Here is a 17,164-nt window from a genome sequence, read left to right as displayed (position 1 = left end):
TCAGTATGAGCTACTAACAAACAACAGCTCTACAAGTACATCTTTGTGTTGATACGAGGAACTTGCGGTTCTGTTGGTGACTTGGTGAGATAATAGTCCATTTTGTAATATACTCCAAAGAAATATAATTATTTAAAAAAAGTTAGTGAAAAGAGAGGTTATAAAATTGGATCGGTTCACTTTCATTTCTCTATTATGACCTCATGTTAATCCATCGAACTGCTGCTGCATATACAAAACTTTTTATTCTTTTCTACTTTTTCTTATTTCTAGTTCAGCAAAGCCATGTGATTTTTTTCCCTATATGACCACATTTTAATTATCAAATTTTATTGGTGGCCGAAAATATGACTCTACCTGCTTTTCTTATTAATTCTTTACACGTTCAAATTTCTTGAACTGTATCATCTTAACATTCTCAAGAATTCAAATAGTATTCATTAGGCGAGCATGAAATTTCCACGAATGTATCCATGATATTTCCAGGAAATGATGATTGATGAGAAGCATATATATTCTATATTATGTGTGCAACATATATATACACACACTGCACCTTGTTCTTTCAAATACTCCCTAGCTATATCCCATTTCTCTCCCACAGTGTCCAACATTTGCAGTGTTTCTTTTCTCCTACCTCGTTTCTCCGTCATGTTCACCTTCTCCTCGACGCCTGTCGGTCCTCTCCCTCTTATAAAGCATAAAAGAGTACTGTCTCTAGATATATTTGGAATAATATTTTGGTCATAAAGCATGAAAGAGTACAGTCTCTAAATATATTTGGAGGCTAAGGAATAATATTTTGGAAAGTTAACATATCGACGCATGAAGCTTTCTCCTAGCCATATATGGTGAGTCGTTGAGCAACAACGCCGCTTAACCCTTACCAGCAGGATCACGTATACAACTCCGGTAATTAACTCCATTGCTTTATTGATCTATACAGTTTAAAATTGGAGCTCTAATTCATTCATATAATTGATTTTAGGGATTGGCATCATGATTATTTCGGTTTATTATATATAAAGAATATTGATAAAGAAAAAAAGGGATTTTTTAATGTTAATTCATATTTACAAAAATTGCTATTTGTTTTTAAAAGGGTAAGTTGAAAAGTTTAAAAATTTTCGCAATTTTAAAGATTTTTGGCAATTTTTTGAAATCTTTGTACAATTTTTTTTTTAAAATTGGAATATTTAGTATTTTTTTAAAAAAATTTCGCAACTATTTTTTTTGTAGTTTTTTTAAATATATTTTGCAATTTTTTAAATTATATTGGTATTTTAAGCCATGTCATCGTATAATAATAATAATAATATTAAAAAAAGTTAATTGATGTCTGGTATTCAGAGAAAATATATAGGATCAAAGATTGAATGACTTGTCTAGAGCAAAACTTATTTTCCAATGACCTAATTGAATTTTTTTTAGTAGTACACTTCATGTATAAGGTTATCACACTCTTCAAATCAGAGAGTCCCGTATTAACCCGCCAGACCATATTGTCTTTTAATACCTTTCTTTTGAAAGGGTATTATAATTCTGTGAAATATTCTCTTACAAAAGACTATTAAATAGCAAGAACACATGAGTATTTGTAGGAGTGTTAGGTGTAACCAATCTAATCTATATATGTTAATTATTTGAACTAGTCTTACATAGTTTACATATCATTATGTATTAATACCTATCTCATGTCTCTTGCAATTTGATAAATTTTAGCTGACACCAATTTTGTTTTCAAATTATTGACATTTTAAAACCAACAGAATGATCCGGGTTTTAGAAATTTTCAACAACCTACTCTATCCGGAACCAATGGGGTGGTGGTCCATTGGCAGAGGCAATGCCTTTAACACCTTGGGAGGGGGAGGTCTTAGGTTCGAGCCCCACAGACAATAGGAGTAAAGAAATTTTCTGTTAAAAAAAATTACACTATCCGAAAAAAAGAAGTCAGTGATCTTGCTGAGAAGGGTTAAGTGGGGGAGTTGGTCAATTAAAGAAGGGTTAAGTCATGACAGGCATGACACTTTAACTTGTAAAAATCAAATCAAGGGCTCTTCTAGTCTTCTTGGATTGGCTATTCCACCTGAACCCGAAAGAATATCATAGCTACTATGTTTCACAAAGCTATAAAATGGATCAGAGGACTTCATAGTTACGGTGACTCATCATCAGGCATAAATCAACAGTAGTACTTGGATGATATGAATGGATACACCACACTTCTCGAATTTGTTTACGATAAGGTTCAGAAAGCACTTTGATGTCAAAGTAAGACATAGATAGGGGTATTGCAAGTGTATTAAAAATGTAGAATGGAAAGCTTGCTTAAATGAGTGTGTGTGTGTGGGGGGGGGGGGGGCATCAATTCTGTTGATAAAGACGGCCAATTTCTAAGCCACCACAACTATTTAACATAGGCGGTTAACACTAGGTAATTCGTAGCCTCTTCCCCACCCATGCCAATTTGGGAGGACTTAATTTCTAGATCACCACAATTATCCACCATAGGTGACCTACTAGGCACTAATAGGGATATGAGAACATATCTGACTGACTCAAGTTTAAATAAAATTTACGTAAAAACTTAGACAGTTGAAAAAAATTATACCATAACACATGTAAAAATAAATACTTCGTGCAACGGAGTGTACGAAAACATAATGGTTTAATTTAAAAGTTATAAACAAACCAGAAATATTATTATAGTTTTCGTACTTTAAAATAACATAAAAAATAGGTTTGTGAATTGTGTGCTTGACTGCTTGGCTGGTGGGCCGGCTGACTTTGAAAGTATCCCATAATCTATCACTATATATTAAAAATAAGAAAAGGAAAAGGTGAGGTGGAGAACATTTGGGAAAGGAGGAATGGGCCACACTCAAAAGCCGCCAACATTTCTTTTGTGGGGTGGCCTAATAACTAGGGCCGTAGGTAAGTTGAGTCAACATAAACGAGAGTTCTACTTGATTTGTTTATTTATTATTTTATCGAGCTAAAAGGTTGATGCGATTGGAATTACATTCATTATTCATATTTCTGGGAAGTCAGATGTTAAACACATAGTTATTTATAGTGCCTTAAACCTTCCCTAGAGCTTTTATACTATGGTCAAAACCAGAGCCGTTCCAACGTTTTTGGAGACCCTAAGCGACACACAAAGTGGAAGCCCTTTAAATTTGTATAATTTTTCTTTCAAAAAAGGTATGCAAACAACAAAAAATATAAACTAAAAGTCCTCTTCCTTTACCCGGGCTTGAGACCCGAAAAATTATAAACTAAGAACTTTCAAATGAAAATCAAAATTAATAGATGTTGCAAAATAATAGTTTTATTTTAATAGCTAATCCAAATATATATACACAACACAAAATGATAGTTTCAATTATACATATTAATTTGAATTGCGGTGAATAGTGTTTTGAGTTTTTTAAATAATCTTTGTAAGTTTTTTAATAAAAGATTATTTATCATTTAGTTTATTCTTTTAGTAACCTGCTCATGTTATTTTTTTTTAATCTAACTCTGTAACTATACTTGTTAAACATTGTGATATAAATTTTCATTAAATGAATATCGTGTCGCTATCATACCAAATAGAACCGGAACCGGCAATGTATAGTATTTACATTTTGTTTGTATTCAAAAGAACGTTTTTTTTAATTGTATGTATGAGGGCCGATAACAATATTAAAATGCATTTTTATTGTAAATTATATGAGTCTCGATATGTGACGAATCCAATCGATTTTGACCAAATAACATCGATACCGATATTGGCAATATTAGAAACCGGTATTTGTTTTTAAGTTTTTTGATTGATGTAAAATATGCGTCTATACCCTTTTGAGCATATCGCGACTGTATTTCTTTAGTTTTCATTTTCAGTTACTATAGCGAATGCCGGTATTAAAACGAACCCAACCGAACTAATACTAACTGAGTTACCGCCGCGTAGCGCGGGGGAAAACCAACTAGTTGCAAATCAAAATAAAGAAGTTTTGATAGCAAATCAAAATAACAAACACTAAAGATTAAAATTGCGAAACTGAATTATTTTTTAGGGCTGAGCAATCATCAATATATATATATACACAACACAAGATTAGTAGATGTTGCAAAATAATAGCTGTTAGTGTTTTGAGACTTGCAAATCTTCAATTGAGATAGATAGTTGTGACATCGAAGCAATGATTAGTTTTTTTTAACAACAAAAGACTTTTTATTCATTTCTAACAACCATCTGTACACATCGTTGTCTCTAGTGAGCACTAGAATAGCCAAATTCACCCAACAAAAAATAGAAACAAGCCATACAAACTCACCCTACATATGCAAACATTAAATAGGTGTTGAGGGCAATCATATGAGGGTAATCATCCGATCCCAATTTTGGGATACACGAGCGCGCGTTGAGGGTTGGAGGCCGCAAGAAAGGTTTCCTTTTTTACAAATAGAGCTGTTAATATTTGGGCCTTACACTTTGTTTATGTAGGCCAAAACTAATATAGTATATGAAACAAATATAAATTCTGAGGCCCTTGCTTTTGGAGGCCCTAGGCCTTTGCCTAGAGTCATAAGCCCTTGAGGCCGGCCCTGGTCAAAACTCAAGTTGATAAATTCTGGTGTAAAAAAGGGGAATGACAAATAGGGCTATAAACGAACCAAAGTTCGGCGAGAAATTCGTTTGTGTTCGTTTATTAAACAAACGAACACGAACAAGAAATTACGTTCCTTTAGTTAAATGAACGAACATGAATAGAGGTCACATTCGTTCATTTATGTTCGTGAACGTTCGGTAATGTGTTCGTTTGTGCTCAATAGTTCATTAGGTTTTTAGTTTTTATATTTTTTTATTTAAATACTTCAAAATTTCGACAAATAAATATTTAATAAGTGTTACTGTATTATATATTATATTCGTGAACGCTTATGTGTATTTGTTTGTGTCCATTTGTATTCATGAATATTAGTTTGTGCTCATTTGTATTCATCAATGTTCGTTCTCGTTCGTGGCCTAAAATTAAAAAACGAATACAACCAAGTTCATTTCCTTATCAAATGAACATGAACATAAAATCTCATTCAATTAGCGTTTATAAACAATTCTTAAATATATATATTTCTTAACAAACAAAACAACTCCGGTTCGTTTGAAGAGAAAATAGAATGCAAATATTATAAATGTGGAAGGAGGGTGCATTGAATATCACACCCTCAAAAGCCATCTCCAGATAATCTTTGGCAAATGTTTGAAAGCCATCTCTCTCCGTGTGAATCAGAAGCAAGTGGGTATTTAATGAAATGACTTTTTAAGATTTTTAAGGTGTGATGTGATGGTGGAAGATGAAGCGACACGTGTCAAGCAAAACGCGACACGTGTTGGTAGCCAAATGTTTTCTCTTAAACAAGTGTTCGTCATCAGTAGCAAAGAGTACAATCTGGTATGTGTTGAGAAAACTTGTACTGCATGATGTACAAACACCTAATGCACAAAAAAGGGGATAAATTTAAATTAGATTCTTTCGGTTTAAAAAAATAATCTCCAGATAAATCCCTCGTGGCAAGGGACAATGACCCGGACCCCCACCTTTTTTCCTCCCACTAATATCTTTCTCCCTTTTAATTCTTTATTATTCTCATTCTGCATCTCCGTTGCATTTATCTGCCCTCAATTCCACTCTCTGGGCTCTACACATTACTCGTTAAGATCAAGCCTTCAAGCAAGTAACTCTGGTTTTGGTTATAATTTATAATTAAATGCTCAATTATAGTTTAATTATGTTTATTAGTAAACAACTTTACTGCGATCATGATCCGTGATCATGTCGTTTCTGGGGTTATCTGGAAGATTTTGGGATGTTAATTTAGGGTTTTGTTCATGTGTGAAGTCGCAAATTTAGCGGTTTAGTGGAACATGAACTGAACAGAACAGTGAAAGATGAAACCTGGCATCAGAATAGGTTTTTTTTTTGTAGTTTCTTAGATTATTTGTCAATGTCTTCGAACCGTCTTAGGACCACTGTTCGGGTAGCCGAACCGGTTGGATTAGACTCAATAACTGGGTTATGCCGTAAGTATTAGAAAAATAAATAGGTTAAAATTCAAAAAATAAAATCGAAATTCGGTTCAACCCTTAAAAAATCCGGCTCGACCACTTGGTTTTCCCAGTCAGACCCCCGGTTCCCGGTCCGACCGGCTGGTCTCGCTAACTTTTCCGTCAAAAGTTTGTAAGGGGGTTCGGGGCACAATCGGTAAAGGGGATCGGGGAGGATGGATGCCGAGCGGTAGAGTGCCGCCAACCATGCGGTGACCAAGAGAGAGGAGAGAGGAACGGTGAGCCGCCACCGAGGAGAGAGGGAGGAGAGAGAAGGGGCTTGTCCAATCACACATTTTCTTTTTTTTTTTTTTTTTTTAAAAAAAAACCAATTCACCTAAGAGGGGAGTGGCGCCATCAAATGGGGGTGTTAGGGGAGTTTAAGAGGGGAGTTGACGTGGCACACGGGGATTGGTTTGGCGTAAGAGAGGGCACTCACCTATTAGGTGTGCACCCCCTTCACCCTAATAGTTTAACTAAAAGCACTTTGATTTCTGATTTAGTCTTTTTGACTTTTGGAACTGCTAAAATTATATACATTGCTCTGACGTGATCTAGACAATACTGTTGTTTGCAAATACAGTATCATGGAAGCTATAAAGCTATTTCTTGTTACCGCAGTCGGCATATTCCTGCCGGTTCCAACAACAGAGTCCATTGTCAGAGAAGTTTTTAGCAAATCTAATTTCCGCAAAGAACCAGGGTTACTTCAGTTTTGGGCATGCATCACGCCTTCTGATTCCGAGGACATTGGATGCTATCTTACGTTGAGAGAACAACCCTATATGTTAACTCGAGATCATGAAGGACTTCTGCAGGATTACAGGAGGAGATGTCTTGGAAACTATTTTCCTCTTGTTGGAGTAGAAACAAGGGTGGGCAACTGGTTACCTGGCCGAGCAGCTCAAACAAGGATCGCAGACCATCGGACGATACATCATGCGCTTAATCCCGAAGATCAACATCCAGCAGACGTAGGAGGCAAGGGGCAGTTGGTTTTGCCTGTGTTTCGTGACCAGGGTGATGGGAATAAACTTGTGGGAATCATTGAGTATGTCACGCCTCTACCTAAAGAAAGTTATGTTGAAGATTTTGAACAAATACACAATCTACTAAAGGTTAGTCTTTTTTCGTTAATCTTGTAAGTGCAGTATATAATCATATTAATGGATATGAGTCCTATTTATCTGCAGTGTTTTGTCCCCCCTGTGGAACCTTAAATAAGTACTTAAAAAGCCTCGAATTAAAGTTTCACTAAATGCATTGAAAAGTTTAATTTATGCTTTTAAACACACATATGGTCCTTTTAGAATCTTGAAGAGGTATGGTCCCAATTCCCTGCCTACATGGCAGGGACCACACCACTTTTTGTGCACACAAGGCATCCATGTCACCAAGACCTTCTAGAAGCTTCCAGAAGATGTCTAGGCGGTCCATAGCTGGCATCAAAGATGCTTCGTCCAACATAAAGGACAACACGTGTCACCATTGAGAGAAGGCCACATAGGCCTGCGACAATCCAGGGAGCAAGTCTGACGCAACCAGTACGAGGTATCCAGCGTAAGCGAATAGAAGGACGCCACGTGTACCACTACACCCTTCGCGACAGAGCAGACCAAGAGGATATTCCCCTTGGTCGGACAGCTGGCGCACACCCACAGCTGGCACAGCTGCTTCCTCCTTCTTCACCATCCGGCTATAAATAGGACCCTTCATCATTCAGGTTGAGCATCTTGGCTCTTTTTACTCACTCTATACACACACTGTTTTATTCATCTCAGAGCAGTACTTATTCTCACGCCGGAGCCTGGTTAAGAGGGAAAACCCCCTTTTCCCCTCTTAACGAGACTAACGGTGTTTACTGTTTTGCAGATCTTAGGCCTTTGGCACGAGCAAGAGAAGAGGTTGAACCCCATACGTGAAACGACCCTCTTGGTTATCCTTTGTGTTAACCATTGTTTCAACATTGGCGCCATCCGCTTTTTTGCAAGACCACTCTCACCTCTTTTTCTCTTTTAGAAAACACTCGTGAAAATGGCAGACCAGAATCATTCACACCCAGCTGACGGAGAAATCTCTTCTTTTGAACTCGTTTCGGACACGGCACACGTCCAACGCGGTCAAAGGAACGAGACCATCCAAGAAGGCCAGCTGAACAATGAGTTTCCGTCCATTTTTGGAAGTGCGTCCAGGGCTGCTAGCCAGACCACAACTGGACCCATTTTCCAAACACCAACAAGAATCATCACTCAAACCACAAACGGGGCTGCTCTCCAACCTCCAACAGGGATGTTACATCAAACCCCACCGCCGATACAGACTGTAAGCCATGGGCCAGGCCCTTCGGCACCATCGGAACAAGCACAACTCAACTATTCTGCACTTTTAGGGCTACCCGAAGGAAAAACTCTGGCTTCCTGGTATGCCGAACAGATGGCGTCTATAAACCTCGTTTATACGCAGCTCAGCGCACAACAAGCCTTGCTCCAAGCACAGGCTAACCAATCAGCATTCGTAACTCCACAACCAAGGTCTCTGAGTACACACACGGCTCAGCAGACAAACGCGTGGAACTTACGACCAGAAAGAGAACCAGTGCAACAGGTCAGAAGACCCAGCATACAAGACACGCGCGATACCTATGCTGAAACAGAGAGCAACTTCGTCCAAACTTCCAATCAACAACGAAGACCAATCCAAACCCGATTGGGCGCACGCAACATGAATACAGAATGGGAAGAGGAAGAAGACGACCCAACGTACAAGGCAGAGTCCACAGTGTTCAGCAGACTTCCTCCAGAGCACGAGGCTTACAAACCAACCAAGCGCGCAGGGTACAACCCCAAAGCAGAACATGACTTCACTTTGAGCTATCGCCCTGAGGACATGGCTGAAAATTCAAAATTTATTCCAGAAATCGCGTGCGCGGCCATCGACAAAACAAAGTTACCACACAACGTAGGTAAATACAATGGGTTGACGGACCCAGATGATCACCTCCAGGTGTTCAAAGGCGCAGGAGCAACAGGTGGTTGGAACCTACCAACATGGTGTCACTTGTTCGCTCAAACTTTCGTTGGTGCGGCACGCATCTGGTTCGACAATTTACCAGCTGGAAAAATCAAATCATGGGTCGACTTCCGAGAAAAATTCTTAGCACACTTTTCTCAACAGCGAAGACACGCCAGAGACCCAGGTGATTGTCTGAACATATACAGAAAAGACTACGAAAGCGTAGAGGATTTTATTACGAGGTACAACAAAGAATGTTTGGAAATTGGAGACATACCGGAAAAGATGATGCGCGCACACTTCATGCGAGCAGTCAAATGCGACGATCTGGTTAAAAGAATCAAAGGGCGCGACGGAGGACCCAAAGACTGGGAAACCTTCATTGAAGCAGCCAAAACCATTGCGCAGACAGATAGGCAACTGACCGGTGACGATCACCGTCAGCGCGCACACAACCATCACGATCGAAACAACAAAAGGGGTAGAAATCAACCCTGGAGGGCCTCTGGGAACAGAGAAAGAAGCCCCCCACGGGACGACGCACGCCATACGATCAATCAGATAGCCCATCGAAAAGAAGTAAAGCGCGAAAATAGAGAAAAGCAGTGGACTCCACTAACTAAAACACCTTCTGAAGTCTTAGCTACAGAGAACCATCAATTCAAACCACCTTTGCAGATGCGCAACAAAAGGGGTCAGGACCCAAATCTCTTCTGTGAATTCCACAAAGACACGGGCCACTTGACCGATGATTGCTTCAGCTTAAAACAAGAAATCGAAAGAGCTCTAAGAGACGGAAAGCTCGGTCACTTAGTCAAAGGAGGAAAGCGCGATTACCGCCAGATACAACGAAGAGATGAAGGTCCAGACAACAAGAAGCTCAGAAAGCTAGAAACTCATATGGTGCAAGGAGGACCAAGGCGACCAAGAAAAAACTACAACAAACGCACGCAAGATGATTCATGGCGCGAGAAGCAAGTAGTATTCCCAGTTGTCAGGGGAGGTCCAAGAGAAAAGCGGCCAATAGTCATTCCAGGGGTGATCGGCCACTACCAAACAGATTACATCTTTATTGATCCCGGAAGCACCGCAGACATCATATATGAACAGTGCTTCAATCAATTCGACCAAGAGGATAAGGCGCGCCTGGAACCAGTTGACTACCCATTAACTGGATTCTGCAATGAGGCCGTCTTTCCCCTAGGACAAATATCTTTCCCAGTATTACTTTCTGATGGGAGAAATTCAAGAACTGAAGAAGTCACATTTATGGTGCTACCGGCACATTCAAGACATGACATCCTCTTAGGACGAGAGTCCCAAGGAGATTTCAGCATGATCTGTTCCGCACCACATTCTGCCATAGGCTTTCCAACCGAAACAGGCGTTGCGTTGATATGCGCAAGCAAGGAAGTGCTAGCAACAGACGAAATCAGGCCGGCAAAAGCAAGCAAGCCCGCACCGCGCAGAGAGGCAGAAAAATGGGTATTGAATAGCGCATACCCGGAACAAACGGTCACTCTGGGACCCGCAATGTCTGACCTAACGCGTGCGGCGCTAAAGAAATTACTGCATGACAACATGGACGTGTTCGCCTGGACACCGGCCGATATGGTTGGTGTTCCACGGCCTCAAATATCTTCTCCAACAAATTCCCTCGACCCCCACTAAATACACCCAAATCAACCTCAGATTCAGAAGGGGCCGGGGGGGCATCCTTTTGAAGCTTGGCCCTCTTGGCCGCAAGAAGGGCAGCAGCTTGTTCATCAAGATGACGCTTATGATCATCAAGAGCCTTCTTCTTCATATGCTCAGATAAAGTGGCTTTATCATCAGGATCTGACCCTTGACGCACCTCCCCAGGGCCTAGGCCAGACAACGTATCAGACACGACCACATAATCTAGATAAGGAAGAGTAGAAGGTTGCTTACGAGAAGATCCAGCAGCTCCGCCCTCCTTCTTCTCTTCCCTTCTTACAGATTTCTCCGTCCTTGCCCTTTTCCTCGTCTCCAACTGGGCAGACGGATCAACAGATGCCTCCACATCGTCATCATCCTCAGCAAACCCATGTACCGCCTCAGCAACACCACCAGGCACGGTACCTGCACGCGCGGAATGAGATATTAGATCTTCAACATCCTGGTCAGAACTTCCACTAGAAAGGATAACGATTTCCTCTCGACCAGAGTCGACCAAGTCGTCCTCATCATCCTCACCAAGAACTTCATTGGCGTATCCACTCAAGCTCGCATCGGTAGGATGCAGAAAACGGTCATGTATTTGCTCCAACCACGTTGGATTCCCATCAGCTTGGATAGCTTCAACCATGGCACCCGCTGATTTCGGGTCCAAGGCATTCAGCAAACTATATCCAACTACAAAGTGGAAACAAAAATAAGGACACATAATAAGCATAAAGGGAAGTAATCACGTGATGAGACATGAAAGAACAATACATTTGCCCTTATGGCTATAAGCAGGCTGACCCAGCGGATGTTTAGGAACCCACAACAAACTCATCCCTGCACCAACCAAGGCCATCTCATCCAGTTGAGAAATAGCCGTCGGCTTCGCAGTTATCTTCTTAAACCAGTCTTGATCACCATAGTTGGGAAGAACATCCACCCTGGGAACCCCTTGTTCCACATGCCTATACGACATATCCGTCGGAATCACACCACGACGAATGTAAAAAAACTTTTGTTTCCAATCATGAATGCCCTTTATCGGCACCGAACACACCTGAGCAACCCCCATCCTAGCCTGGAAAGAGTAGAACCCACTGGAATACGAAACACTATAAAAAGTGTTGAACATTGGAAACGTCGGTTCAACTCGATAAGACCGGCAAACAAACTCGAAGTGAGTAATCCGGGGGAGCCCAATAGCATTTATTTGAGAAATATGAAGACCATAGCCTCCCAGAACGTCAGCAACAAACTTAGTAATGGGCAACCTAAAATTGCCTTCCCGGAAAAAAGCAGCGTATAAAGTGATAAAACCAGGGGGGGCATCCAGTGCAGTAGATCCAGACGGAGGATATCGAGCCCCCCACTCAGGTCGAAAGTTATGTCCTCTAACGAGGTTCTGGAATTCATCCTCTTTCCAGTTAATCTGGGCCTGGTCAGGACCAGGAGGCGCTCTACTCTTATGTTTCCTCTTCTTTTGAGTAGGATTCTTATCAGCCATGATAAAAATCAAGAAGAAAACGACTTGAAAAAAGGGGAAAGATAGAACAAAGGAGAAGAAGGTAGAGAGAAATTGCACTTAGAATTTGAAAGTGAAAGAAGAAAGAGATAACCGCCCCATATTTATACCCATCGCATTTAATGCGATGGGTAGTGAACCGTCAGGGAACAGAAAAAGCGCCCAATAGATGACTGACACGTCACAGGAGAGAGAAGACGTCGGCTCATTTTTCGGGAAGCATGGGCAACAGGGTCTGCTGATGTGACAGAAAGTCACTGCAAAAGCAACTGTTCACCTCCGAAAAGACAGGGATGTCAGACGGTCACACCAAACGCTTCCCCATAACCACCAAACTTCCAACAGAAGAAAGCACAAGAGGGCCAAAACCCATGCGGCATGCGTCCATTTGGCTCACCTTTTTCAAAGGGCCAAAACCCATGCGGCATGCGTCCATTTGGCTCACTTTTTTCAAAGGGCCAAAACCCATGCGACATGCGTCCATTTGGCTCACCTTTTTCAAAGGGCCAAAACCCATGCGGCATGCGTCCATTTGGCTCACTTTTTTCAAAGGGCCAAAACCCATGCGGCATGCGTCCATTTGGCTCACCTTTTTCAAAGGGCCAAAACCCATGCGGCATGCGTCCATTTGGCTCACTTTTTTCAAAGGGCCAAAACCCATGCGGCATGCGTCCATTTGGCTCACTTTTTTCAAAGGGCCAAAACCCATGCGGCATGCGTCCATTTGGCTCACTTTTTTCAAAGGGCCAAAACCCATGCGGCATGCGTCCATTTGGCTCACTTTTTTCAAAGGGCCAAAACTCATGCGCCATGCGTCCATTTGGCTCACTTTTTTCAAAGGGCCAAAACCCATGCGGCATGCGTCCATTTGGCTCATTTTTTTTCAAAAGGCCAAAACCCATGCGGCATGCGTCCATTTGGCTCACTTTTTTCAAAGGCCAAGACCCATGCGGCATGCGTCCACTCGACCCACCTTATATTCACCAACTCCAACGCGATGCATAGAAACCACAACTCTCATAAGTCCAGAATCCCTCCTAGACGATCAACTCAACTAGAAGACACACTGGACTGGGGGGACTTGAAGAGGTATGGTCCCAATTCCCTGCCTACATGGCAGGGACCACACCACTTTTTGTGCACACAAGGCATCCATGTCACCAAGACCTTCTAGAAGCTTCCAGAAGATGTCTAGGCGGTCCATAGCTGGCATCAAAGATGCTTCGTCCAACATAAAGGACAACACGTGTCACCATTGAGAGAAGGCCACATAGGCCTGCGACAATCCAGGGAGCAAGTCTGACGCAACCAGTACGAGGTATCCAGCGTAAGCGAATAGAAGGACGCCACGTGTACCACTACACCCTTCGCGACAGAGCAGACCAAGAGGATATTCCCCTTGGTCGGACAGCTGGCGCACACCCACAGCTGGCACAGCTGCTTCCTCCTTCTTCACCATCCGGCTATAAATAGGACCCTTCATCATTCAGGTTGAGCATCTTGGCTCTTTTTACTCACTCTATACACACACTGTTTTATTCATCTCAGAGCAGTACTTATTCTCACGCCGGAGCCTGGTTAAGAGGGAAAACCCCCTTTTCCCCTCTTAACGAGACTAACGGTGTTTACTGTTTTGCAGATCTTAGGCCTTTGGCACGAGCAAGAGAAGAGGTTGAACCCCATACGTGAAACGACCCTCTTGGTTATCCTTTGTGTTAACCATTGTTTCAACAAATCTTTTAATCAATTCATCACCCGTTTCAAGAGTTTGTGGTTCACATAATGGTAACAGAAAGCTATGTTACATGAAGTCATGAACTTATCTTTATTGTGCTTCAATTCTTTGCAGGATGAGGGCCTGAATTCCACATATATGGGGAAGACGATGAAAGTTGAGTACGATGATGATTTGATCAAGTTTACACTGCCCCTTTCAGCTAAATTCAGAGACCTGCGCAGGGAAGTGATAAAGAGATTTCCAGAATTAAAAAAGCAACAAGAGTTGTGTGTCGAGTATGATGATACCAAAGGTAACCGTCTTCCAATTTCAAGTGATGAAGACCTCCAAGTTTGCATGGCCGAGTCAAGTTCAAGAGGGGTAAAGTTCATTAGCATGTGTGTTATTTCGAACACATAGCAGTGTGATGACTGATGACACATTCTTTTCTTGTTTTGTTATATGAATAGTGGGCGAAAGGGTCTTATTCAGAAGTCATAGTATAGTTAAGTTTAAACTTCTTAAAGCATAGATATATTTATTGGGCGCGCAATTCATTAGGGGTTTATTATCTACCTACACATTTCACCCAAAAGATCTCATCTTGATAGACATGTCTATGGAACGTGTATCGATCTTGATATGATATAGTGTGGTCCGCTTAAGACCATGCGTAATGGGGCGTTTTTTTTAAAAATTTTTGCCCGAAAACGCCCTATAACGCCCAACCCCCCATTACAGGGGGCGTTTTCAGGCGTTATTTTCGAAAAAAAAGGGGCCGGCGTTTTTATTTAAACGCCCAAATCTCTGCCATGCTTTTTGACTTTTGTGGCTCACCTTTACTTTTCAACTTGTTCCTCCAATCACTTTTCAAGCTTTTGTCTGACATATGCTTTTCACTTTTTTTTTTTTTTTTCATATATGGGCATTATAATTCTTCACCACTACACCACTTTTGCTATAATGCCCCCTTGCTGACTAGGACGCCACATGGCGCAAAACGCCCCATGGTGGGGGCATTATAGTGTTCTACCACTACACATGGTCTAAGTGATGGAAAGAAGTGATCCATCGATCCAATAAGCGATCCAATGGGGATGTTATGTTGCAGATAACAAGGTACATTGATCAACACTCTAAAGTTTGCACGATTTAAACATCTTTTTTTGATTCAAAAAAATAAATTATCCTATTCTTTGAAAAAAAAATGATATCAATTTGAAACCTATTAACGAAATATGTGCACGATTTAAACATCTTTTTTTTTTTTTTTTTTTTTAACATTATCGCCCTATTTTTCCCTGACTTCAAATAGAAAATGTGGTCCTCTTTTCACCACTTTAATAAACACTCCTACACTTGAGCAACAAGAAAAATAAAATAATAAAGATACTAATTTTCCTTATCTGATCGAGACTTCCAATTTGTGTCGATGTCAACCACCTTTTCTCCTTTTATGATAAGGATGAATTCAAACAGTTTTCTTGGTCAGATGCATGTTATCAGTTCTCACCATCTAGATTTTTTTAAATAACCTTTTTTTTACATTCAATGCCGACTAGATCATGGGTAATTTTCACAATATATACATGCTTTGATAGAAATAGATATCAAGTAAATTATTACTCCAACTGGTAATTAGCAGCCCACAGAATTTATTATTATCTTAAAAAAACAAGTATTAAATGGAATTTAAACATAAAATCTGGTTAAAAAATTAAGACATAACCCATGACCTATTGGTCTGGTGCCCCCTTATAAATGTGAGGTTATGGGTTTAGTTCCTCACAAATGCAAGGTAAACATAAGATAAAGGTGTTCAAATTTTCAAAATTTTGGTGTTAAAAAAATTAAGACATAAAGTGGTATAACTGGCTTAAAGCTAATTTTTTAATATGATTTTTTTTTTTATGTTGGGCGTCATAGTGCATGGTGCAACTTGTCAACGATTAGATGTCATCTAATTTAGACGTCTTTCTCCAACAAGTGGATCTAGTGACCCGAATCGAATAGTCGACCCGAACATATAATCCGAAACATAGCAACAGGAATTTTTTTGGGGTTCCATGACTTTCCGCCCCGACGGAACTTTTGATCAAGATCCGACACTGGATCTATAATTATGCACTTTATGCCTTGTATCCGTTATAGAATGTCTTCTGGCTGGATCGTGAGGCTATCGTTGAAGACTTATGTGATGTGGTTTTCGGGATAAAAACACATGAATTCCACATCGCTGTATATTTAAACAAATTAACAAAAGCATAACAACGTAGGAGCATTAATCCATTGCTACACCACCCCATTCATTCATCCATTATGGTTCGTGTGGATTAAATCATGGCAACCACGGACCTCCTTTTCATTTTTCTTTTCCTTTAGACAAAAATAAATTAAAATAAATGAGAGAATTATGGTTTTGGTCTTGACCACACCCTTAGGATAGTGGTGACGTCTCCGAAAATCACAAAAAAAAGGCGTTGTGCGAGATAAAAATTTGGGCCATATTTGAAAATCTCCATTTAATATAAACTCATAAATCACTAAAATTTATGTGGATGTAATTTAAATAGTTATTTTTAGCTAAGTTTAGGAAGTAACTTCTAAATTAAAGGGAAATATGCAGTTGACAAATTAAACATTAAAATAAAGAATTTGGAGACGCCGGGCGTCTCCTTATTGTTTAAGCAAGGCAGTAACCACTAGTACAACGACTCATTTATGTTATCTCTCAATTCAGCGCACATATATTCTATCTTATTAAATGTAAATTCTATACAAAATTAAAAAGATTTGGGTCCTCGGAGGGTTTGGGCCTTGTGGGTGACATGACGCTGACGTAGAGGGTCATGGTGGTCATGCGGGTCATGACCACACCCTATAACCTTAGATTTAGGAAATCAAGGGATGAGATTAGAGGGGCAAAATCAAGAAAAAAATAGGACTAAAAGGGTAAAATTGGTATAAAATATTATGGATTTTTTTTAAGTTCTCCATCTCTTTTGAACGTCCATAACTTTTTATACTATATTTAAAAAAAATACACCATAAAAAGAACATATTATTTTCTTAAATACAAGTATAGTTTTTCTATACTTTTTTAGAATTTTTTAAGTCCATCAACTAT

The 17,164-nt window shown here is 40.2% G+C and overlaps 1 protein-coding gene across 2 annotated transcripts; it reads left to right on the top strand.

Annotated features, from left to right (window-relative positions):
• The first annotated feature begins 563 nt into the window (after positions 1-563).
• On the top strand, positions 564-14,535 carry LOC110922750. 2 transcript variants are annotated; one of them, XM_035986669.1, is made up of 3 exons: positions 564-912; positions 6,684-7,218; positions 14,170-14,535. In XM_035986669.1, the coding sequence occupies exons 2-3, from the start codon at positions 6,688-6,690 to the stop codon at positions 14,455-14,457; spliced, it is 819 nt and encodes a 272-aa protein (XP_035842562.1). In that variant the 5' UTR covers positions 564-912; positions 6,684-6,687; the 3' UTR covers positions 14,458-14,535. The 2 variants fall into 2 exon arrangements, with proteins under 2 accessions (XP_035842562.1, XP_022022654.1); XM_022166962.2 differs by lacking the exon at positions 564-912 and adding an exon at positions 5,576-5,726.
• Positions 14,536-17,164: the final 2,629 nt, after the last annotated feature.

The sequence above is a fragment of the Helianthus annuus genome, chromosome 17 (genome assembly GCF_002127325.2).
Source record: "Helianthus annuus cultivar XRQ/B chromosome 17, HanXRQr2.0-SUNRISE, whole genome shotgun sequence".
Lineage (NCBI taxonomy): Eukaryota > Viridiplantae > Streptophyta > Magnoliopsida > Asterales > Asteraceae > Helianthus > Helianthus annuus.
Note: the sequence above shows the minus strand (reverse complement) of the source record. Positions and strands in the feature narration are given on the sequence as shown.

What these genes read in the sequence shown, in the direction of transcription:
- LOC110922750 (XM_035986669.1), top strand. Translation starts at nt 6,688, where the DNA reads ATGGAAGCTATAAAGCTATTTCTTGTTACCGCAGTCGGCATATTCCTG. An exon ending in AAATACACAATCTACTAAAG is followed by an intron (nt 7,219 to 14,169) that starts GTTAGTCTTTTT and finishes AATTCTTTGCAG; the next exon opens with GATGAGGGCCTGAATTCCAC.